At 36.7% G+C, this 24,534-nt stretch overlaps 2 protein-coding genes across 10 annotated transcripts in view; one reads left to right on the top strand and one right to left on the bottom strand.

Annotated features, from left to right (window-relative positions):
• Positions 1-2,059: 2,059 nt before the first annotated feature.
• On the top strand, positions 2,060-19,155 carry LOC139750985 (putative ATPase N2B). 5 transcript variants are annotated; one of them, XM_071665999.1, is made up of 10 exons: positions 2,060-2,213; positions 2,942-3,137; positions 4,287-4,457; positions 6,547-6,753; positions 8,337-8,507; positions 10,467-10,583; positions 11,916-12,041; positions 13,623-13,763; positions 14,708-14,983; positions 18,588-19,155. In XM_071665999.1, exons 1-9 carry the CDS (start codon positions 2,203-2,205, stop codon positions 14,960-14,962), a joined length of 1,395 nt encoding a protein of 464 aa, XP_071522100.1. In that variant the 5' UTR covers positions 2,060-2,202; the 3' UTR covers positions 14,963-14,983; positions 18,588-19,155. The 5 variants fall into 5 exon arrangements, with proteins under 5 accessions (XP_071522100.1, XP_071522099.1, XP_071522101.1 ...); XM_071665998.1 differs by having other exon boundaries at positions 16,513-19,155; XM_071666000.1 differs by lacking the exon at positions 14,708-14,983.
• The window catches only part of CstF64 (cleavage stimulation factor subunit 2 CstF64), a 70,885-nt gene continuing 63,284 nt past the window's right edge, over positions 16,934-24,534 (bottom strand). For all 5 annotated transcript variants that reach the window (XM_071665994.1, XM_071665996.1, XM_071665991.1 and 2 more), the window contains one exon: positions 16,934-23,437. In XM_071665994.1, the coding sequence (XP_071522095.1) occupies positions 23,321-23,437 (117 nt within the window). In that variant the 3' untranslated portion in view covers positions 16,934-23,320. The remainder of the gene's footprint in view (positions 23,438-24,534) is intronic.

The raw sequence follows: 24,534 nt of genomic DNA, 5'->3' as shown, positions 1-24,534 counted from the left end.
GGGGAGGATTTCCAGACCCCCGCTCCCTCCCCTTTTAGTCACCTTGTAGGACACGCAGGGAATACGTGGGAAGTATTCTTTCTCCCCTATCACCTATTGAAATAGCAGTAGCGGTAGTAGTACAAGTAGAAAAAGTAGTAAACGTAACAGTATTACTATCAGTATAGCAGTAGCATAATCATCAGTTAAATTTTCTTAAATCAGGAGTCATCATTACCGTCAACTACTTTAACAAATTCACCACTTGGTACTTCACTCTGTTCCAAGCCTTTCTCAAATTTTATAATTATCTGGAGTCATTAGACTGCGATTGGTTAGCTGTATCAAGTACTGTGACTGATTGGCTGTGTCAACTACGACTACTGTTTGGTTGTTCAGCAGTGGTCCCTGTGGGAACCAGCGTATGCCACTTGTCCATGTTTAACAAGGTGTCGTATATGTGTCCTCAGATCATAAACTAATTGTCAGTCCAATTAAGCAGCCTTTTGTCTACAGTTTGACTATCAAGATCTCTATCAGATTCAGAGGAAGCGCAGGGAAAAGAAATGGTTTCACGTATGGTTAAAAGTCGTAAATGCAGCAAAGAAGACAGCAGAAGGTCCATGCCATATTACTCACCTCCTGAGGTGTGGCAAATTGCCCACCCACTCACGCCTGTTGGCGCCTCTCCTGGGGATGAATTAGCTCTTCTCTCGTCCTTGGTGGACTCGATAAGCCGGGAGCCAAGGTCATAAGACGTTCCAGTGTCTTAAAAAAAAACAAAAAAACAAAGGTGTTGCGGTTCCAAGTCCTTATAGTTTATGTTCTTTTCCTTTTCTTTGAAATCTGCGTCACCAGTTTGACTTCCTTGAAGTCCTCTGGAGATATCATTTAGAATTACCTATTTTTAGAGGACGAGAAGAGACTTTCACACTCGTAGTTCCATCTCTTGAACTTTCCCTATCATACAACTTTTTTAACTATTGTACTGTCCACCATTACCATTTCCTCATACACTTTATACCATTCATGCACCACACTTATACTGCATAATTAATTCTATATGTCGTTAGATACTATGTCGATTCTCAAGTCCCTCTAACACACGAGTCCTGCAGCTCATGTTACAAATTACAGGTTCCGAGTCCTTGGTTCACTGTCCCATCCTCATTAAGGATTCTTTGCATCTCATTTGGCCCTTGTTCATCATCTTGGAGTTGCATACGTCCCCTAGTAACATAATGCAATCCTTATCACTGTTTACTTCCCTCGTGACCTTGGCATCATCTCTAAATATATTCCGGTATGAGTCCACTCCTTTTGACAAGTCATTTTCATAGATCAAAATGAGCAGTGGTCCAGGATCAAGCCCTGTGGTACGCCACTGCGTTTCCTATTCCATTTTGTGATTGCTCCTTAGGCATGGGTCCATTGTTTCCTCTCATTAACATAAATTTCTACGCATCGAAGGAGTTTCTATCTTATCCTTTTTGATGGTCAGCTTCACTACGCTCCCTCATGGTGCAAGGTCATATGTTTTCTGGCAGTCCAGAAACACACAACCCACCGTCTTTCCCCATGTCTGAAAAAGAGCTCACTCTCAAAGAAGTTAGAAATATATTCCCCGTGACCTCTCGCTGAATCTGAGTTGTCTTAGGTAATTTCTTCTTTGCAAGCAGCCATTCATTTGCTATCTGGTGTGATGAATTGCCATGGTGTGATGGTGGTGTTGCAATCGGTCTTTATATGTTAGAGTGAGGGTGGTGCTGTTGCCTTTACCAACTTGCGCATTCAGGGAGGGAACTCTATACATTTTTTTGGTGCTTACCTCTTATTTCTATTTCCTCCTCAGTAATCGCCTTAACTTCCTCTTGGCTTATGGTCCTACGAGCTCAGAACAGGTGAAGACATTTTCTAACATCCCTCCGTTCCTCTACCTCGCCTCACTTCCATTTGTGCTCTGTGGTTTTGGACGGCCTTCTAATATTTAGCATGCAAGACCTATTCTGTGTGAAACGTTATTGGGTTATTATAATATCCCATAAAAAAAAGTTTTGCAAGGTGCTGGAGTGAAAGTGGTGCCATCTGTTGAGGTGAGGCCGAAGTGGTTCATCAGCTGATCACTGTTGTTGTCATTGTGGCTGCCATCCTCAGCTGGGGCAAAACGTCGTCTGTTATGTACTTTAGGTGACTGGAACTGTTTCCCTGTTACATAAGTCCACAATGCTATACAGGTAATTCTGTTGATATGTACTTTATATCTCAATTGCTGTTAACTTTATACATTTGAAGAATTCGTATAGAAGAACTGGAGAGCAAAGTAGACTAGAATAACAGACTTACATTTGCTTTCCCAAAGAGGAATTGCACTCAGGTCCCAGAGTTAAGTAGAAAGGTTTGCGAATTCAGAGATGGTTAGCAAGTAGTTTAGGATGTATGCTGTATTAGTTTTTAAGTGAAAACATTGTAGGAGATGTTTGTATTATATACATGAAGCAATAGGGGCTACAGCGCAAGGTCAATTGCCCAGCATGACTGTGTGTGTGTGTAAAGAGAGCAGTCAGGCCAGTGCTTACCCTAACATAACCTTTAAACTCACTCAACACCTTACACAAATTTATAGGATAGGCACCAGTTGCTCTTCACCCCCATATTGCATGTCATTATGCTTGCGGTTAGGTTTGCCAGTATGTGTCGAAAAGTCATTAGATTCTTACCGAGGTTTCTTGCTTGGCCCCTTCTTGTGTTTCAACTAGAAACTTAAGATGTTGAAATCCAAGAATTGTGGGGATTCCAGAGTTCCACTCTCACCCATCTTAGTTGCCTTGTATGACAACCCAGGGAAATGAATATGATAGTCACATCATTTGTGGCATTTTTTCATAGATAAGTAATAATTAATGTTTATAAGAAGTTAAATCTGCTCAGTTACTATGTCTAGTCTTCTCTATCTTGATTTCAGAAGAATACTGATGGTCCAGAAGTTGTTTGGCCCTTCTTCCATGCGCTGCTTGGCTACGGTTGTCCAAGAATCATCGGCAAATAATAAGGTGAAAGGTCCATCAGCTGTATATAAGAAGGATGTATCTGAAGAAAAACTTCTTTACGATGACCATCAGAGGATAATTGTAGATGAGCTGCAGCGATGTTATGAAGAGGTATAGTGAGGGTCTTTAATGTTAGATCATGTAGAGAAAGTTCCCATTACATAATACGGAGAATCTCAGTCATAGAAAATGTGCCAAAATATAGTATCATAGTTGAGATCATCAAAGGAACTGGGAAAAATTTATGGTCAGAACTCAGTAAACTATATTTTTACCAGAAGCAAGAGGAGCATACTCCAGGACTTGATTGTTAGTTGCGGGTGTGTAAATATCTATTTGTACAATATTAGGTTGGAGTTCTACACTAAAAGGGCCCCATATCTTGAACCTTCTTTACTATCATACAAATTGTATAACTTGTGTATACTAATCACATTCACAGTCTCATAACTTGGTTTGTCTGCTACTCTGTACTCAAAAAATATATCATTATGTCCTGTTTAACATGTTTCTTGCCTAATTTCATGTTATTGCCTATGGTTATTGTATCTTCAAAATCTTTAAAGAACTCATCCCTTAGCATCATCAAACTATTTTAAACACTCAAAGGTTGCAATCAGGTCCCCCCTTACTGTTCTCTCTTCCATGATGGACAAATTTAAGGCTTTTGGTTTTCCCTTTCTTAATTCTCATGCTATTTTTGTTGCCTTCCTCTAGAGTCCTCTCTTTATTGTTTGTGCTTCAAGTGCAGTAGTCAAACTTGAGAAACCTATTCTAATTTTAGCATAATGTGATTTCATATTTGTAATTACTTATTTGTACTGTACAGGGAGTTTTACTATTGTGGGGCTCCATCCCTTGAATTATCTTTGCTGTCATACATCCCTTTGCTACAACCTTTTTCATTTCATGTTATGACTTTAGTATGCAGTCACCTTGCACAGGAAATTCATTTCATATTGTTTTAAATTATGAAAATTCAGGATTGTACCCATTTAAGGGTTGAAGGAGAAACTTAAAAAGATTAAAGAAAAATGTTGTCCACAGCTTCTGTATCATCTGTCAGTTTTAATACAGTTTACAAATGTAATGAGTTCACAAATATTTCAAGTCTCACAATCTTCAAAACCTATATAAGTTTCTCAGCTCTCCCTCTTGAAATGTTGCACAAGCTTCATGAAGTACAACTGCTTAATGATAAAGTATGTGCTGTGCCTATGATATACCAAGTTTTCTATGTTAGTTATATTACTTCCACAGGTATTAACCCATACACCTCCAACTCCACCAAATATGCTGCAGAAATTTCTTGGATGGCACAGGGAAGTGAATTCTCCTAGAGGTGTTTACATCTGGGGTACTGTAGGAACTGGGAAGACTATGCTAATGGATCTCCTATATGACTGTCTCCCAGTTCAAAGAAAACGAAGAGTTTGTATTGATGTATTCTTTTTTATGCTCCTTGTTTAGATTCTAAGTAACTTAAAATGGCTCTGGGCCACCTTCTAAATTTGAAATTTTTGCAGCACGGATGGCTGTTTTATTAGTGAAGACAAAAAATATACTTTTATTAGTTATAACAGTTTTCAGAGTACAGATGTGGATGTTTTTTGTTCAGGAGTAGATGGTTGGAGAGAAAGGAATTACACTTTACTGTGCAGTATCATCACTTTCAGTTGTATTCCCTTTTGTTGTTCCATAGTATGATATAAAGTAGTATCTGCAGCAACTGACTTATAGTTGATCAGCACCAAATATGCTTCCATCACTAACCTCCTACATACTCCAAAATCTATAAGTGTTTTAGAAGACTGTAAAAGGTATCCAGAATTTTCAAAACCTTCTACTCCCCACATATGAATCATAAGCTATTGCCAGACTGAATATTTGCACACACATTCCTCCTCCTCCACCAACAGCTAATCATAACTTTGAAGCTACTTTCTCCTGGGAAAAAAAGTGTCCACATAATGAATATCAAGGCACGTATCATTGTAATCAATCACTCTGCCTACACTGTCATATAACCTCACCCCCATCCCACAGGCAGGAATAAGGGTGAGACTGCCTCAGTGGATAGAAGAGTATCTTGCTGGAAGGAAACAGAGAACATGTCAGAGGAGTCTTCTAAAAATGGGTTGAGGTCACCAGTAGCATGCTGCAGGTTTGATTTCTAGGACCACTCCACTTCTTAATTTGTGTGGATGACTTATCAGAAGGAATAGACTTGTATTTGAACATGGTTGGGAATGATGCCAAGGTCATGAAGAAAGTAAAAAGCAAGGAAGACTGCATCACCCTGTAAGGGGACCTAGATATGCTCCAGAGTTGTTCTGATACATAGTTATGCAAGTTCATCCCAAGTAAATGTAAGGTAATGAGACTGGGACACAGTGAAAGAAAATATGGTGCATGAATGTATGCAAGAAGGACATACTGTCCTAACCTACTATGAGTCCTACCTTGGGATAGTAGAGAATGCAAATTGTCTGTTGGCATATATTAAAATTGGATTCAAGCACATGGCTAAGGTCTTATTTACCAAGCTGTTCCTATCCTAAATTAGGACAAAACTAGAGGATGCTTCATAAGTTTTTTCATCACATTTGAAGTCATAAGTAACTAATAGAGGATGACAAAAATGGTTCTTGAATTAAGAGAGCTGAGTTACATGTAAAGGGTAAAGGTCTTGGATTTGTCACCTGTGAAAGACAAGAGAAAACATGACCTCATCACATTCTTAAAGTTCTCATACCAGCTTAATGCTGTAGACAGAACAGTAATTTGAAAGATGCAAAGATAGAACAACCAGATACCATAACATGATTTAATGCAAAAAAATTTAGAAAAGATGTAAAGAAGTACTTTTATGGTAAAAGGGTAGTGGATGAGGGATAATCTAAATTGAGAGTGTGAATAAGAATACCAATCTGTTTATTAAGCTGATTTTAGGAATGTTTCTACATCAACAAGTAGGTTATTTACCTGATTTTTAAACCTTTCATAATGTGATTTGTTAATTGAAGATTAGGATATTTTTAAAAATTTTTGATAACCATCTTCCGAGAGACCTATCTAAATTTGGCTCTCTCCTTTAACAAACGTTAATGTCTGCAATTCCGAAAAATTTATGGGATTAGTCATGCGTTACATTCAGTGTGATGTGCACCCATTGGTATTTTTACCTTTACTTGTTCCCTTTTGTGCTCATATCAGTGTTATTTCATTTGCTTGTGTCTTAATCCTTGGAAGTTTTTTTTTGATAGCAACTTTCATTTTGGTGATTGCTTAATGACTGGTAAAGTAATGTGGATAAAGATATGGTCTTAAGCTGTAATGCTGGTAAAATAATGCGGATAAAGATATGGTCTTAAGCTGTAATGCTAGAATTTATGAAGGTATACTGTGACCTCTGCAAAATCATTTGCTTTAAATGTAGAATTTAACTGCATAAGAAAGATGCACTTTTTATTGATTATTGTGTTGGCTTTCTTTTGTTTAATAAAGTTTATTTCTGCAGGTACATTTCAACTCATTTATGTTAGATGTTCACAAGAGAATACATGCAGAGAAGAAGAACATTAAGAAGATCCATGCTCCAGACCAAGCTCGATACTTTGAACCTGATGGAACATTCACAATTAAGCTGAGGCCATATGATCCCATACCACCTGTAGCAAGAGCCATTGCTGAGGAATCTTGGTTCTTATGTTTTGATGAATTTCAGGTGAAATTAGCATTTTTTGTCATACTAAGAAATTCATTCAGTGTTTTATTAACTGGCACTGTTACAGTACCTCCTATAAGTTAGTTAGTATATTCTTGACCTAAGAAGTAAAGTAATATAGGTCCAGAATAATTGAATTTACAAGCTGTATACATCAATGAAACCAATATTTGGTGATGTTCTTCCTTGCAGAATTGAAATAAACAATGAAATATTGTGTATCACTTCCACAAGTTCTCTTAAGTCCACCATAGCAATTTGCACTGTATTTCCTTCAAATATTGAAGGAAACAGTAAGTACAGCCTTTAAGGCACTATAAAAGTTCATGTGTTATTTTACATTTTTCCAGCTAAATATGAGCCTCCTCTTTATCTGCTTCCCTTAACTCACCAGATTAGGTAGTGTCATTTTCTTAACTGAAGTACAGTATACAGTATAGTGAAGCTTTCCGCATCTGTCCACATCAGCTAAGTAATCCATCTGTTAACCACACCTCTAACAGTATTGCCAATATATAGCTTTATTCCTCACCCTACCCCTATATGAATTTTAATCCTTCACTGAGAAAATCCATTTATCCATTTTATCTTGTTTAGTATGTCATAAAAGTTTTGGGCTCATATAGCTCTAGCATTCAACAGTGTGGGCTGCAATAGTATTCTTTCAGCCTGACCTACACATGGACTGCTGGCATTCTATCCACAAAATTATAATCTACCCTTGTCACACATAACACTTGACTCATACAGCTCATATGTTAAAGACTTGACAGTCATCAGTGCCAAAACAGTGTGATATTTTTGAGATATATTTTTTCATATTTGCTCACCATATTCTTCATTAGCATCATTTTCAACATGTTTCAACATATCTTTCTTCCTTCCTTTTGCTTTCAAGGCACTCCCAGGACTACAATACCTTGCGGTGTACCCACCTTTGTCCTTCAGACACTGGTGTTTCCTTCTACATGCTTATGAATGTTCCTAAGACCTTTATCCCTTCTCTCACTTCTGCCTGTTAGGTTCCATATATTCCCTTGACAACTTAAGGGTATCTAAAGCACTCCTCTTCCTCCAGGTTCTTCCCATTCAAACTTGCTCTGATACCATCTTATCTTACTCTTTTTCTACACATCTTTACCTTACTCCTGTAAAGGATATTCATCTTTGCAGAGGATTCTTTGGATCTGCAAATTTCTGTATTCTTCTTAGGCTTTATTTACAGTATTTGCAAATATTCTGGTGTCCTGAACATGTTAAAATGTTGTGGTTGAGGAGTGTGTGATCTGCAGAAATGAAGACAGACAAGTAGACAATAGACATGTTAGAAAATTTTGGTATTTTGAATACACATTCTATGCGTATAAAGGAATAGAAGCACAAACATGACATGATAGTAAGTTGGATTCCAGAAAGCAAAAAGAGGAAAATGTATATGAAACATTGATGCATTTTGTGATGTGGCTTGTAATTTGTAAATACAGAAAAATGGAAAGATCTTTATTATTACTGAATGGAGTCTTGAAAATGATGTCTTGTTTTCAACGTACACCTTTTATTGTTTCAGTTTATTCTTTCAACAGGTGACAGACATAGGTGATGCAATGATTCTTAAGCGGTTATTCACAGAATTGTTCAGTAATGGTATTGTTGTAGTAGCAACAAGCAATCGACAACCAGATGACTTGTATAAAAATGGTCTTCAGAGATCAAATTTTCTTCCCTTCATTCCAATACTTAAATCTCACTGTGAGGTAAGGGCTATGCTATGTTTCCTAGTCTTTTCCATGCTCACAGAGATAAACATGAGAAGGGGACTTTATTATCAGTTAGCTATAATTTGTTTCTTTATATATATTAGCTCAACTCGATTTCCAACTGACATGGTTGATTATATATTTATGCTTGCATCCTCTTATTTCACTCAGTCATCATACATAACTTGAACCTCTCGTATGAGTCTTTTATAGCTCAGAATATTAATCAAACATTGCTATTTCATGTTTGTGTCTCCTTAACTATTTGCATAGTAATAGGGTAAGTCAGGTTCAATCTCATGTCAAACCCACTGCATTTTCACCCAAGGATCTGGATGGGATTTCAGATCACATATGGGTACGTGTGTACGTGTACGTGTAGGAAGAGAGGAAAGTGATTGGTTCTCAGTGAATGTAGGTTTGCGGCAGGGGTGTGTGATGTCTCCATGGTTGTTTAATTTGTTTATGGATGGGGTTGTAAGGGAGGTAAATGCAAGAGTCCTGGAAAGAGGGGCAAGTATGAAGTCTGTTGGGGATGAGAGAGCTTGGGAAGTGAGTCAGTTGTTGTTCGCTGATGATACAGCGCTGGTGGCTGATTCATGTGAGAAACTGCAGAAGCTGGTGACTGAGTTTGGTAAAGTGTGTGGAAGAAGAAAGTTGAGAGTAAATGTGAATAAGAGCAAGGTTATTAGGTACAGTAGGGGTGAGGGTCAAGTCAATTGGGAGGTGAGTTTGAATGGAGAAAAACTGGAGGAAGTGAAGTGTTTTAGATATCTGGGAGTGGATCTGTCAGCGGATGGAACCATGGAAGCGGAAGTGGATCATAGGGTGGGGGAGGGGGCGAAAATTTTGGGAGCCTTGAAAAATGTGTGGAAGTCGAGAACATTATCTCGGAAAGCAAAAATGGGTATGTTTGAGGGAATAGTGGTTCCAACAATGTTGTATGGTTGCGAGGCGTGGGCTATGGATAGAGATGTGCGCAGGAGGATGGATGTGCTGGAAATGAGATGTTTGAGGACAATGTGTGGTGTGAGGTGGTTTGATCGAGTAAGTAACGTAAGGGTAAGAGAGATGTGTGGAAATAAAAAGAGCGTGGTTGAGAGAGCAGAAGAGGGTGTTTTGAAATGGTTTGGGCACATGGAGAGAATGAGTGAGGAGAGATTGACCAAGAGGATATATGTGTCGGAGGTGGAGGGAACGAGGAGAAGAGGGAGACCAAATTGGAGGTGGAAAGATGGAGTGAAAAAGATTTTGTGTGATCAGGGCCTGAACATGCAGGAGGGTGAAAGGAGGGCAAGAAATAGAGTGAATTGGAGTCATGTGGTATACAGGGGTTGACGTGCTGTCAGTGGATTGAAGCAAGGCATGTGAAGCGTCTGGGGTAAACCATGGAAAGCTGTGTAGGTATGTATATTTGCGTGTGTGGACGTGTGTATGTACATGTGTATGGGGGGGGGGGGGTTGGGCCATTTCTTTCGTCTGTTTCCTTGCGCTACCTCGCAAACGCGGGAGACAGCGACAAAGTATAAAAAAAAAAAAAAAAAAAAAAAAAATATGGGTAATCAGTAGGATGGGATAGACATGGTAATATTACCTGTTTGTAACTGCTATGTCTCTAGGACTTTATAGAAATCCCATGTAACACTCCCTTTTATAAAAAAAGTTAAGGTTTTTCTTACATTTCTCATTTCTTGTATAGCCATGTATTGAAGGCATTCATTAGTTTCATAGTAATTTCTCACAGAACAGGCTGAAGGAAGCTACTTCACTTTAAAGAGAGAGAAACTTACCTACATCCCTTTAGGGGAGAGATAAACTAACTTGCACCCTTCTTTATATTTTTTTTACCTTTTTTTCAAGAATTGGTGCTTTAGATAATTCTCTTTAGTTGCAAGAAATAGCTTTCATAAATGATTTAGATGGGACAGATTGTTATTAATCGTGTTATCTTTTCAGGTTATCAACTTGGATTCTGGCATTGATTATAGGACACAGAAACTCTCAGATTCACAGAAGGTTTTCTTTGTGAAGTCAGAATGTGATGCAGATGCTGAAGTTAAATTATTGTTCAAGGTATGTATAACATCCATTGTGTGAGCAGGAGCTTTTAGAAAGGTCCAGGGTAACATTAGGGCTCCTTTGTAGAAATTGGTCCTAGGGTAATTCTCTGTGTGTGTATGTATATTTTTACAGCAAACCCTTAATTTAATGGATCCCAATATAATGGATTTTGGATTTAACAGTTCAGATTCCACTCTTATTTGCCCTCTTTTTCAATCCTGCATCTTCTTGATTTGCAACTTTCTCTTATACATCTCCCAATCATTTGCACTCTTTTCTTGTAAGTGCTGCTCAAATGCCTTTTCTCTTTTACTAAAAACCTTTCTTCTCCAACTGTACTTCAACTAGGTTACATTTGATTTATAAGGACTTTCAGCATTAACAGACACCCCTTCCACTATTAGTAAGTTAAATTGAGGATTTATTATATGTTCATATTTATTTATTATACTTGATTGCCACTTCCCATGTCAGCGAGGTAGCGTAAGGAAACAGACGAAGAATGGCCCATTCACTCATATACACATATGCAATTATAAATAAAGTGTGTATTTAACAGTCCAGTGTTATCCTATTCTGCCTACTTCAGGTTACCATGCAAGTGAAAAGCCATCTTTGTTCATAAATGAAATAAATATTTTGAGTTAAGTGTTTCATTCCATGTGATTTCACCGTTTTTTTTTTTTTGTGACTATATTTTTACTTAAACCTCCAATCTTCATCTTTTGCTACTTATTTTTAATCTTATCTGCTTCTGCTTCTTATTTTCAATCTCTTCTTTTTTCATGTGCCACAATTGTTTTTTCCTGGATTATATTGCTTCATTGATTACTTAAGTTTCCATAAAAGAATGCATTTGTATCAATATAATCACCTTTGAAAGCATTATTCCAGTTTATATTTATATTTGAAATATCAATTACATTCTAATCTGTTTTGTCTTATATTTATTTCCAAACTGTATGCAGTGGTTATTTCCATGACATTTTTGTCCGGTAAAGTTATATTATTAACCTGTGTGTCTGATGATAAAGCAAGTAATTTTGAAAGATGTAAAAGAAAACGTGGATGAGATGGGGCCCCATAAGTAAAAGCCTGTTCTCACATGTCACAGTCCTCTTTTGACATTCTTCTCTTCTCATATTCATGGCCTCTTGGTATTCTTATCTTATATATCAGAGATGATATTTAAAAAGATAGAAAATTAAAACAATAAAGAAAGCTTTATCTTTAATTTATAATTTTTACTTTCTGAAGTATTGAGGGAATAATTTTAGAAAATGCTTTACTTTTTCACTGTTAAGATTCTCTGGAAACATATAGTGTACTAAAACTTCTTTGCAGATATTTAGTTCTGAAGAAACCGATATAGTTAGATCTCGGACCCTAAGCTACAGTGGTAGAAATGTCACTTTCGAAAGGACATGTGGTGGCTTGTTGGATAGCACGTTTGAGGAACTATGTGGTAGGGTAAGTGCACGAGTTTCTGGGAATTTATGTTGTGTAATGTTTTGTATATTTTCTAATAATATTTCCACTTTAAAGAGAAGCAAGAAAGTCATGTATTTATCTATCCTCGAGACACATCTGAGTTCTGTTCTGACCGACTTGTTGGATCTTTAAATGGACATATGTCAGCATGGCCTGTAGAATTCGTATACTTGTACAGGATTCTTTTATTCTACTCAGTTTCTGTCATTATTATCTCCTTTTTTATTAACCAGCTTTATTATATGATTCATTCGTTACTTTTTCTTTTATTTGATTCTTTAGTTCATATTTCATAAGTATAATTCTTTACATTATGCAAGTTCTATCATGAGTATGGCATTTTTGTTTAACCAGTATTATGAACCGATATTTTTTAAAATCATGATGGTTTATTAAGAAAAAAAAATTATTTTTTACCTTTTCGGCAGCTCCATCAGCACTTGCTGCTTCATCTGCAACTTGAACATTGTGCAAGCCACATACTCTTTTAAATTTATCAAACCAACCTTGACTTGCTGTGAAGTTCTCAATGTAATCCTCGTCCGCTCGCTCCTACAAGGTCTCAAAAAGACTTCTAGCCTTTGCCTGAATTGTTAGTAAGCTTAGTGGTATATGTTTTTGAATTTGATCACCCATCCACAGTATTAACAACTTTTCCATTTTGTGGGTGGGCCCCTGTCCTTTCTTTGTTATTATTGTAGACTTCATACTTGCTGAACCTTTCACAACTTTGTGTAATTTTTCTTTGTCCTTTAAAATTGTGGAGACCGACGAATGGGACAACTGGAGATCACATGCAATTACATCAACTTTTTTCATCCTTTATATCGGGTGATTACATTCATTTTCAATTCCAAACGAAGCATCTTCCTCAGCTTCTTGCCAGATCTATCAGCATGTGATGGGTTTTTCCTCTTGCTTGTTATCTTTTTTGGGGTTTAATAAAAAAAACTGGTTATTCCAACATGAAAATTCATTAGATTCACTTGAATAATGCAAGCTTAATAAATGGTAACTGAGAGCAAGAACTGAGAGAGATTCTGTGATGCACACAATGCCAGGATATCATCTGGCAGTCACTGTTGTACACACACAGCCTTTAGCACTGGCAGACATATGATGAAGTTTAATTCTAATAGTGGACATTGAGAAACAAATTTTGATCTGGATAGCAAATAAAAAATTACATGAAAAAGGTGTTACAGATAATAGTGAGAACCGAGAAGGAACTGATTCACCAAGAAATGCTATCATAATGAGAATGTTAATTGTAGGTACAGTATAAAATAGGATGGAGATGAATAAAAGGGGTAAAAAGAGGGATTATTTAAAATGAGGGTTGTTACAGTTTTCATATAATTGTGAAATTTGTATAAAATATAGAATATGCTTCTTTGAAATAACATTAATTATAGGTACATTATCTGTAGATATTAAAAAGAGAATATGTTTCCTTGAAATAACATTAATTATAGACACATTATCTGTAGATACTAGTTCATTCAGGTACTTGTGAAGTACCATACTTTTACATTAATACATTTCTTTTTGTACTTACAGCCTCTCGGTGCAGTTGATTACATCCATTTGTGCCACGTGTTCCATATCATCTTCATCAGAGACATCCCTGTCCTGAACCAAAGTTCCAAGAGCGAAGCTAGACGGTTCATCACTCTAATTGATACTTTATATGACAATCGGGTGAGACATGCATACCTTTTTATGAAATAATCTAGTATTGTTTTATTAGTTTCAGTTATCTTTGTCATTTTTTAATCATTGATTAATGTTTGAAGGGTTTAGTGGAGAAGAATTAATTGTTTATGTGCTTATGTATTTTGGAGCTGTGATACTGAGGGTAGTAGCTGAAGTAAGAGATAAAGTTATACATGGGAGAAGATTTAAATGTATGCCAAAAGCTTTGGGAAATAGGGAGGTTTAAGATCATGGAAGTTTATATAAGATTAGTTTAATATAACCATTTAGCATTAATAGTTGTGGGATGATAATCTGGGTATTAATTCCGAATGATGAAAAGATGTACAAGTTTTAAGTGTTCAGGCTTGACTTTGGCTTTATAATATAACTTAATGAGATTATTGTTTTTATGTATAATGTCATGGAAGAACCAGTGTCACTTGTGCTGTCCTCAGCTGCTCTTGTATCTATCTTTCCTTAATGCATGTACTCCCTTTTTGTACATGACTATATCTTGCTTCTTGTATTTTTCTTTGAATAATTCATTTCTGAACAAATGTTCCACTTACCATTCTTCCTTTTTTTAATTTTTGATAATTTACTAAAATTGATCTTTGTTCAGATACATTAAGTAAATTTCTTGAAGTGGTTAGACTCTTCATTTTCCATTATCTAAATCCTTTACATTCATTATTATTAAAGAAAAAGAGAAAATCTCTTTTAGAAATAAATATTAGAAAATAACTTCCTTTGAGCTGCTCCTCCTTTCCTCATAAACTTTATACATGTACAGCAGTGACTAACTACCATATGTCCCCATCATCCACATTGACCTTTGATAAAGTTTACTTGTATACATAGAGCCTTATCCAGCTATAGACTCTAGTGAATTGTAATTGAAACTACTTTTTACACATATTCAATTAATAATGCCAAAACTTGCCTAGGTACGGATTGTGTGCACCAGTGATGTTCCACACACACAAATCTTCAAGGGAGATGAGGGTCGTTCAGAGTATGTAGATAAAGAAAGTCTTATGTTAATGGACGATTTAGGGCTTAATGAAAAAAGTGAAACTTCAAGGAACATAACCCTTATAACAGGAGAAGAAGAAGCATTTGCCTTTGATCGCACCATATCTCGTCTTACAGAGATGATGACACAAGATTATTGGCAAGAGTACTACTCACAAATGCGATGAAAGTACGCTTTTGATATTTCAGTAAGTTGAACATTCTTAATTCAAATTTTAAATGATTAATTGTTATCAAAAAAGTTCATAATAATCCCAGCCTAATATCTTAAAAATAGTTCTTGATATCATGAAATAAGAACCTATTAAATACTTTTATATGAATATACCTGTTATGATTGTTATTAGTTTTCCAGTATGTCAGGTATAAAATCAGTTAGTTTTTAACATATGAAATGTTAAGAAAAAGAGTAAAAGGGGATCTTGAAGTGTTATGAAAATAATCTGTGGAAGAAAACAAAAAAGTAAGCCAGATTTTTCTTTGTAGCATTTTTGAAAAACGACAACTCAAGAATTACATGTTTTTTTTGTTTAGAAGGATCAAGAACTTTTTTTCATACTTGAACATCATTTCCTGTGTTAGCTAGCTAGGTGGTGCTAGGAACAGATGAAGAAAGGCCACATCTGCTCATGTCCATTCTTAGCTTTCATGCGTAATGCATTGAAACCACATCTCCCTATACACAACTGTGCCCCACAGACCTTTCCATGACTTACCCTAGATGCTCATATGCCCTGGTTCAGTCCACAGACAGCACATCAACCCCTGTAAACTACATTGTTCTAATTCAATCTGTCCTGTGCATACTTTTCACCATATGTTCATGCCCTGATTGCTCAAAATCTTTATCATTCTTCCCTCTCCAACTTGGTCACTGTTCTCCTTGTTCCCCCTGCTTCTGCACATATATCCACTTCGTCAGCCTTTCCTCACTCTCTCCATATGTCCTTACCATTTCACCTTTTCTTATGTAGTTCAAAAACTAATATCTTGAGCACATACTTTAGTACATAACACATAACAGCTAGAGAATGGATGTGAGCAAATGAGGCTTTTCTTGTCTGTTCCTGGCATTATTTTGCTAACATGAGAAACACCAAACATGTTTGAAAAAAAATTTTAGTACACATTGTGTACAAATAATGGAAAGGAGTGAGTAGGGATCAAGAAAGATGGTACATTAGGGGAAAATGAGCCACAAAGAAACTCTGTTGAAAAGTCTGAGGGTAAGGCATTATGGACACCCGGTAATAAATTTAGTTTGATTACCACCTTTGCACATGACTGGTAATTGAGAGCTCTCTAGTCATGAACAGTTAGAACACTTATTGTCTTATGGCTACCAAGGATGTAAATCTACCCTCTCATGTCATTGTTCACCTTGTTGTAGGTAGCAGACTAACCAGCACCTAAGTTGAACTTCACATCTTAAGAGTTCAGGTATTAGCTAAGTAAAATCCTATCATGTTAACAATATGCAGGAAGCACCTGATTGGCTGTTAATACAGATGAAAGACATGCATCAATATTTTTTCTGAATCAGGGATCATTTGGTTTTTCATGCCATTCATGATTAAAATTTAGCAGTAAATCAATGAAATGTACAAGCATTCCTAAATTACTAAGTTCCACAGACTTCAGCATGATATTCTAGGCATTTTCTCTTTTTTTAAATAATATTGAAGCTGTCAGAAGATTTTAACATTCATTTTTGCAGTTATCCTGTTTACCAAAAGTTTCCAGTAGCTTCACTACCAATGAACCTGTAAACCTTCCTCAAAACTTAGGCCCTTGTGATTCAGCTGCCAACCACTGAAAGGTATTGGTAAGTTATGGGACTGACAAGGGCATGTCTACTGATAAGTTAATGCGAAAAGCTCTTCAGGTCCATATTATTAGATAGTCTTACACTCACAGTTTTCACTCTAAAGTTGACTGCAAACTTTCTCAGCAAATGTATCATCAGGTTTAAATGTGCAACTGTCAGAAAGCAGAGAGAATTTATCTGATTTTCATATCTTTATATACCATGAGGTTACATGGGGCTTCATATTTTTGTAAGATGATAAGAGAGAAGTCCTAATAAGTGTGTAAAAGGGATAGTAATGTTGTGTTCTCTGTTTCCAGAAAAAAAGTAATTTTGGTATGTGTGTGTGTGTGTGTGTGTGTGTGTGTGTGTGTGTGTGTGTGTGTGTGTTTGTTGGAGGGGAGAATTATGTTAGGAATGATGGTGTAATAGAGGTATACAAGTAAACTCAGTCTGATAGAGAAAGCCCCCCCTAAGGTGTACTGAAGTGATTCAGACACATGGCAAGGATGAGCAATGATACATTTGCTGAAAGGATTTGCATATCAAGATTGGAGGGAAAAAAACTGGGAGGGGGAGATCAAAATGAACACAGGAGGATGGAGTGATGGAGGCTTTGGGGTAGTGAGGTCAGACTATTGAGGAGGATGAGAAATGTGCATGGGAGAGAGTTAATTCAACTTATGTAGTATAAGGGTTGTGAGGTATTACCAGATTCTGCCTGCAAGAGGTTATACCATAAGTGAAAAGTCACCTTTGGTGAGGCTGTAACCATTGGGAATAAAGGCATGTCAGACAACTTTTCACACCAAAGGAGTAAACATTTCACTGCTATTGGAAGTATTTCAGCCAAATGGTTACAGAAGGCTCTGGAAAGAGGTCCTGGGGTATATGAAGCAGTTAGGTAAATGATCGAATAGTCAGTGAAGCTTGGATGTACATAATAAACTTTGGTTTTACTGCATCATACATGACAACTACAGTATATGTGTGACCAAATAAGGCTGTTGCTTTATTTGTTCTTGGTGCTTCCTTACTTAGGTGGGAAAAGGCAAACAAGTGTCTGGCATTACTTTCACAGTAGCAACCCATTTTATTGAAAACATGTAAATGTTTAGCACTAGCATGAAGTACCTGAACAATACCAAAAGACCCTGGACCTCAAGCAGAGTCTGGGGCTGGGGAGATCCCCTTCCCCTTCTTGTATTTCTATTTTCAAAAGAGAACAGAAGAAAGAGCTAGGCAGGAAGTGCTCATCCTCCTTGAAGGCTTAGACTTGGGTGTCTGAATGTGTGTGAATGTAACCAAAATGAGAAGAGGGGAGAGAGAAGTAGTATATTTGAGGAAAGAAACCTGATATATATGTACATATGTATATAATTTTTTTCTTTCCACATTTGATCGCCATTTCCCATGTTAGCAAGGTAGTACCAGGAAAGACAAAGAAAGACACATCCACTCACATATATACACATGTACACTTACATATACATATTCATTACACCTGGTTGCTGCTTCCTGCATTTGCAGGGTAGTGCCAGGAAACAGATTTAGAAAGACCCATCCACTCATATACATACACGTACATATACATATCAACATATACATATATGCAAAATGTACATTTTCATGCTTACTTTCTTGGCACCACACCACCTCATGGGAAACAGCTTCGCCAACCCTTGTCAATGAGGTAGTGCGAGGAAACACAAAAAAAAGGCCACATCCCCACTCACGCACATTCTCTAGCTGTCATGTGTAATGCACAGAAACCAAAGCTCCCTATCCATGGTTTACCCTGGACGTTTCACATGCCCTAGTTCAGTCCAATGACAGCATGTTGACCCCAGTATACCACGTTATTCCAGTTCACTCCATATGTAAAATCAGTAATTTCTTGACACTCTAATGCATGATTAAATTTTTAAGTTTTTATATTTCATAATGTAATACTAACCCAGCCTGGCTCATGTTTCTTCTTTTAGAAACTGACATGCTCTCGATAAACTGAACCAGGGCATGTGAAGCGTCCGGGGTAAACCATGGAAAGTAGCGGATGTGACCCTTTTACATCTTTTCCTGGTGTTACCTCACTTACATGGAGAACAGCAATCTAGTATGGGGAAAAAATGACAATTTTATATTGTGACAATTTTATGTCAAAAACTAAAGGTTGAAAAACAAAGATACCGAATGTACAAACCATGTCTAACAGTCCAGTAAAAACAACCTCATGATTGAGAATGCTACTGAAATACACTAATATGTCCACTTTTCAAATGAAATTATGAATAGAAATTCCTCATAAGTAAAGGAAAATAGCACATTGACACTATGAAAAACAAGTATGCAGTTACATCAAAGAGGCAACAAGTGAGTTGCATATATTCATTCACTTCACTTTTTATAACGGAATTCCTCTACTATGCTGGCTCTCAAAGTCTCAGAGTGAACCAATAACTACACTTAGGTTCTGTATATAGAGTATTTATATCTTTATTTTTTGTAAACAGCTTTGAGTATGTAAAAATAAAGATTTTACAGGCACTGCAATTACTGTTTTATTTCACTTGTTTGTTAATGTAATAACTTTATCTTGTATTTGATTGTGTTTACTACCAACTGAGCAAAAATTCATCAAAGAAACTACAGTATATGTTTAAATGTAATGATTTACTGTATTTTATAAGGTAAAAACCTCAAAATGTTGATTCATTTTTAAACCTAATGGCAAATTAAGTAAAGTTTGTTTTTATCTTCTTCCAAATATGTTCTTCAAATATTTCTTTTTTACTTCACAACTATTATATACTGGTCTGAATCATACAATCATTTGTCTTCCTTCTTTTCCCTATATTATATATTCTTGGTGACCTTCCTAAATTTTTGCTCAGACACTAAATCCCTTCTACCAACCACACAAACCAATGAGTACATTCATGATTCTCATCTGTTTTAATTCTAAGACCACATCTAAGTTACTGATACATAATATATTTTTTTCATCTGCACCCTCTTTCAGTGGCAAAAGTTAAAGAGTTATGCTTACAATGATCTATTAAACAAATTTTGCTTAAAAAAGCTGTTGCTTCACAGTAAATTGACAAGTGATTCAATATTCTATTACCTGCAAGTGATGTGTAAAAAAAAAGTTTCTTGTACTGTGTTTTCTGCACTAACAGAGTTTGCAGAATGCAAGCTTTAAGTCCAACCAATCAATGCAACTGGACTTAAAAATGGCAACCTAAACCATACCAGCACATGATCTACTTCATTAAATAACCAAATCTACATAGGTCAGCCCATCACAGCCCTGAAAACCAAGTGAACTAACCATGCCCTTGTAACACTGTTGCGTATCTGTGTGAACAGTGGTGGTTGAGGCTATTAGCAAAAATCATCCAGACATAAAAATAAACCTACACAAGAAAGCTGAGTAAAAAATGACTATCAACCAGGTGGGTAACTGATAGGTATATGCATTCTTTTAACTCTTTTTAAAGTTTAGAAGTTTCTAAACAAAATCATTTTCCTGAACTTTACAAGGTTTGAAAAATGCAAGGAAATTCAATGGAAGGGTAGCTATATACATATGGCAAAAAGGAGAATAAGCTCTACTGTACTATCAAAGTATAGTCATATGTTTCTTCCAATTAGAATTTTCTTTTCTTTTTTTACCCAACTGCATCTCCCTGCTTTGTGAAGTAACTTCAGAAACAAGACAATGGCCCCAATTGTACCCAACGACTCTCTAGCCATCATGTATAATGTCCTACAACCATAACCTATCATCCAAAGCAATGCCCCAAAGACTATTGCATGGTTTTTACTTATCACTTCGTATGCCCTGCTTCATCCTACTGACAGCATGTTGTGCCTTATATACCACAGTATTCCAGTTCACTGTATCTCATGCATGCCTCTCACCCTCCTGAATGCTAAGAGTGCAGTAACCCACAGCCTCCTTCACCCTAGCCTTCCATCTTCTGTGTCTCCTCTCCTATGCTCCATCTACTTCTAATATGTTGATCCTCTTTAGTGTTTCTTTGCTTATCCTCTCTGTACGTCTAGACCATTTCAGCACACCCTGGTCAGTTCTCTAAATCATGCTGTGGTTACTACAACACCTCACTTTTACAATGTTATTCCCGACAAGATCAACCTGTTTTCCACCATGTTATCCTCGTGCATTTCATTGTCCATATATCCACCCTCTTCCTCTCTTTTGCATTTAAGACCCCAAGACTTGCATCCATATAAAGCTGCTGGGACTACTATGCCAGCAACCATACTGTACTCACCTTTGCCATAAAAGACAATGACCTCTCCTTCCACAGGCTCCTTAAAACACTCAGGACCTCAGCCCCCTCTCCCAAACGTTGACTCATTTCCATTCCTATGGTTCAATCTGATGCCATGCCCACTCTGCAATTACCTAAAGCACTCCACTCCTTCTAGATTTTCCCCATTCAAACCATCCTGTTTTGACCTCCCTACTTTACCTTATTCTTCTACTTTTATTCATATCAACTCTAAATTTACTCTTCACAAAATCTTCCAAATTCAGACATTAGATTCGGGAGTTTTTCTGTAGTCTGTCATTATAGTCATGACACCTGCAAACAGCAACTGACTCACTTTCCAGGCATACTTCCCACCCCCGTTACAATCCAAAATCCTCACATTTAACTCCTTCACCTAGGAACCCTTGTCCATAAACAGATTAAACAGCTATGATGTCATCACATCCTTGGAACATCCTGCCTTCACTTGGAACTACTCACCCTCCTACCTTCCATCATGCACACTTGCCTTACATTTTAAGTAACAACTGTTCACAGCAATTAAATTAACTAAGTAATCATACGACTCTTGAATATCTTTTATGAAGCTTTTGCAGGTTCAACGTTGCACTCCAATCAGACTAACTTAATTTATGATTACATGCAGGAGGAGTCCAATAACACCAATGCCTTTACATGCAAAAGCTGGTGTTAGTCTAAAAATGTGTGTGAAAAGGGAAAGCTGAGATTGAATGTGAACACATTATGGTTATGTTTAATGAAGCAAAGAGACAAGGTAGTTGGTGTGAGTATAAATGGAGAATCTTGGAGGAAGTGAAGTGCTTAGATACCTTGTAATGAACAGAACCATAAAAGCTGAGGCGAGTCGTAAGGTGGGTGAATTGAAATTAAATGTACAAGGATAATATGTGGTGTGAGGAGGGTTGACTGATTAAGTAATGATAGGGTTAAGGAGAGGTATGCTACTAGGAAGAGTCCATATGGACAAGAGAGCTGAAGTGGGTGTGCTGAAATAATTTGGACATATCGAGAGAGTAAGTAAGGGAGAGTCTGACAAAGAAGATACATGTGTCAGAAGAGGAGGAAAGAAGGAGAAGGGAGAGACTGAACTAGAGGTGAAAGGATGGAGTAAGTAAGATTGGAACATACAAGAAGGTGAAAGGGATGTACAGGAGAAAATGAAGTGGAGCAATGTGATACACAAGGGGTAATGTGCTGTCAATGGACTGAACCAAGGCATATAAAGCATTTGGGAAGAAACCACAGAAAGATCTGTGGAACCTGGTTGCAGATAAGGGGCTGTGGTTTTGGTGCATTACATATAACAGCTAAAGAATGCATATGAATAAATGAGACCTTTTTCTTAATCTGTTCCGGACACTACTTAATTACTGTGTGATATGGTAAGAAAGTATGAAAGAGAAAGATATATATGTTTTTCTTTCATGCCTCTTCCTGTTAACTGCCTTAGCAATGTACAAGAACAAATAAAAGAATGGCCTCATTTATTCACAGCAACTCTCAGACAATTATAGAGCACTAATTCCACAGCCAAGTCCTACAAACTATACTGTGGCTTCCTCAGACCACTTCCCATATTCTAGTTCAGCCTACTGTTAGGACACTGCCTTTAATATACCACATCAATCTAATTCATTCTATCCCATAAACAATGCTCACCCTTTGAATGTTCAGGCCACTATACCTCAAAGCCAATTTCACTTCATCCCTCCATCTTGATGTTCTCCCTCTTCCCTTTGCTCCCTCCTCTTCCTGTAGTCATCTGGCTGCAATTTCTTCAACAGAACTGCAATTGGCTGGCCCATCCAAGACTGGTTGTCTGGGAAGGAAAATCTTGTGTTGCAGCAGTATGGGCTTCCCATATTTGCATCTAATTATTCTGACTCAACAAAAATTGCACTTGCATTCTTAAAACCTTGTTGACAGAAAAGGCAATATCTTAAATAAAGTAGTGTTATCCAAACCTGAGTGAACATTTTTTCAATGTAATTTAATCTGATTATATTTCTAATAAAAAATCCTTACATATAATAGTAATGTTACTATCTTCAAAGTAAGAAAAGCATCATTCATTTCACATCAAAAATACAGAACTAAACTGCTACTGTGCTAACTTTAATATTTCTTATTGAAAACAATAAATGACAGAATAATATGGAGAGCAATATATATTTTCTATGCAAGATAAAAGGTTAGCACTTAGTTTTCAAATATAGTTACTACGTCTCAAATTATTCTGACACCATGAATTTAAAAACTTTTGTGAAACAATATGTTTTATACAAAACTGGATGCATAAATACACTTATCTTCATTTATCAAATCTGTATATCGAAACAGCACTATTATGTGATCCATTACAATAAAACTATAGAGTGAATATCTCCTTAAATTTAATGTTGAGAACGCTGAATTTGTTCCTTCAACTGAAGAATGGATGCCCGCTGTTCTGGTGGTAGCATTTTTATCTGTTCGTCTGACAGCTGCAGCACCTGCATAATCAGACTTGCCTGCAACAACCATGAATTATTAATATTACTAAATTTTTATGAAGTGTAACCCACACTACTGAAAGCTAGTGAAACAATACAACAAAAGAGCAGCCAGTCCAATGAAGAAGCTAAGAAAGATATTCTGAGATCTAAAGCTACAGTTTTAAGTAAGCAATTAGAAAAATGAAACAACAACAAAGATTGTACTGCAATGGGTGTGACTGATTTGAAAAAACTGTTTTTAGTATGATATTATACATTTTCAGTCCATCTCTCTCATCCCCAACAGACTGCATACTCGCCACTCTCTCCAAAACTCTTGCATTTATCTCCATAACCATCCCATCCATAAACACATTAAACAACCACGGGGACATTATACACCCCTGCCACAGACCAACCTTCACTGAGAAGGATGGATCAAAAGAGGCTTTTGGACATCGGGTCCTGAAAACTAGTACATGGGGCAAGCAAAGGACTGACAGAAGTAGAACAATGTGGTGGTAATAAGCTCAATCAGGGTATGTGAAGGGGTTAAGATAAAACAGGGAGTAGTCTGTGGGGCTTGACTGTGGATGGTATTCTCTGGTTTTGGGGTGCTTTACATGACAGATAAAGACAGGATGTGTGAATAGGGTCAATGTTTGTCTTTTCCTGATGCTACTTCACAAAAGCAGGAAAAGGAAACAGAGAAAATAAGAGCACAACCTGAGAATAATCATGAATTTGTATGATCAGCTTGTACGACTAAACAAAATACGGGTATTAGGTAGGGCAAGCTATGCTGCAATGGTTATGATAGTGGAACCAGAGCAAAATGAAGGACTTATACATTGCAAACGGCACACTAAATCAACTAGCAAGATTATCAAATGAAATGTATCTAATACTTTTGAGGCTGAAGAATGATCTAGCAGTAAATCAATAACCAATAAGGCAGATGCACATTGGTATATAAGCTCTTAATAACAATTCAAAATGTGAATCAGCAGTACATCAACTGGATGAAGTGATGAGACTTAGGAATATAGTGAAAAACCATGCATGTGAAATTGTATCAAATGAGAAACTAGGGAGATAGAGAACAGGCAGTATGAAGAAAGTTATGTGAACGA

Source organism: Panulirus ornatus, chromosome 10, assembly GCF_036320965.1.
Source record: "Panulirus ornatus isolate Po-2019 chromosome 10, ASM3632096v1, whole genome shotgun sequence".
Classification (NCBI taxonomy): Eukaryota; Metazoa; Arthropoda; class Malacostraca; order Decapoda; family Palinuridae; genus Panulirus; species Panulirus ornatus.
The sequence above is the reverse complement of the archived record's forward strand: the minus strand, read 5'-3'. Positions and strand labels throughout refer to the sequence as shown.

Excerpts from the sequence above, each read along its gene's own strand:
- LOC139750985 (XM_071665999.1), top strand. Across the intron at positions 8,508-10,466 it reads TACTTAAATCTCACTGTGAG|GTTATCAACTTGGATTCTGG; the intron begins GTAAGGGCTATG and ends TTATCTTTTCAG. Across the intron at positions 13,764-14,707 it reads ATACTTTATATGACAATCGG|GTACGGATTGTGTGCACCAG; the intron begins GTGAGACATGCA and ends AAACTTGCCTAG.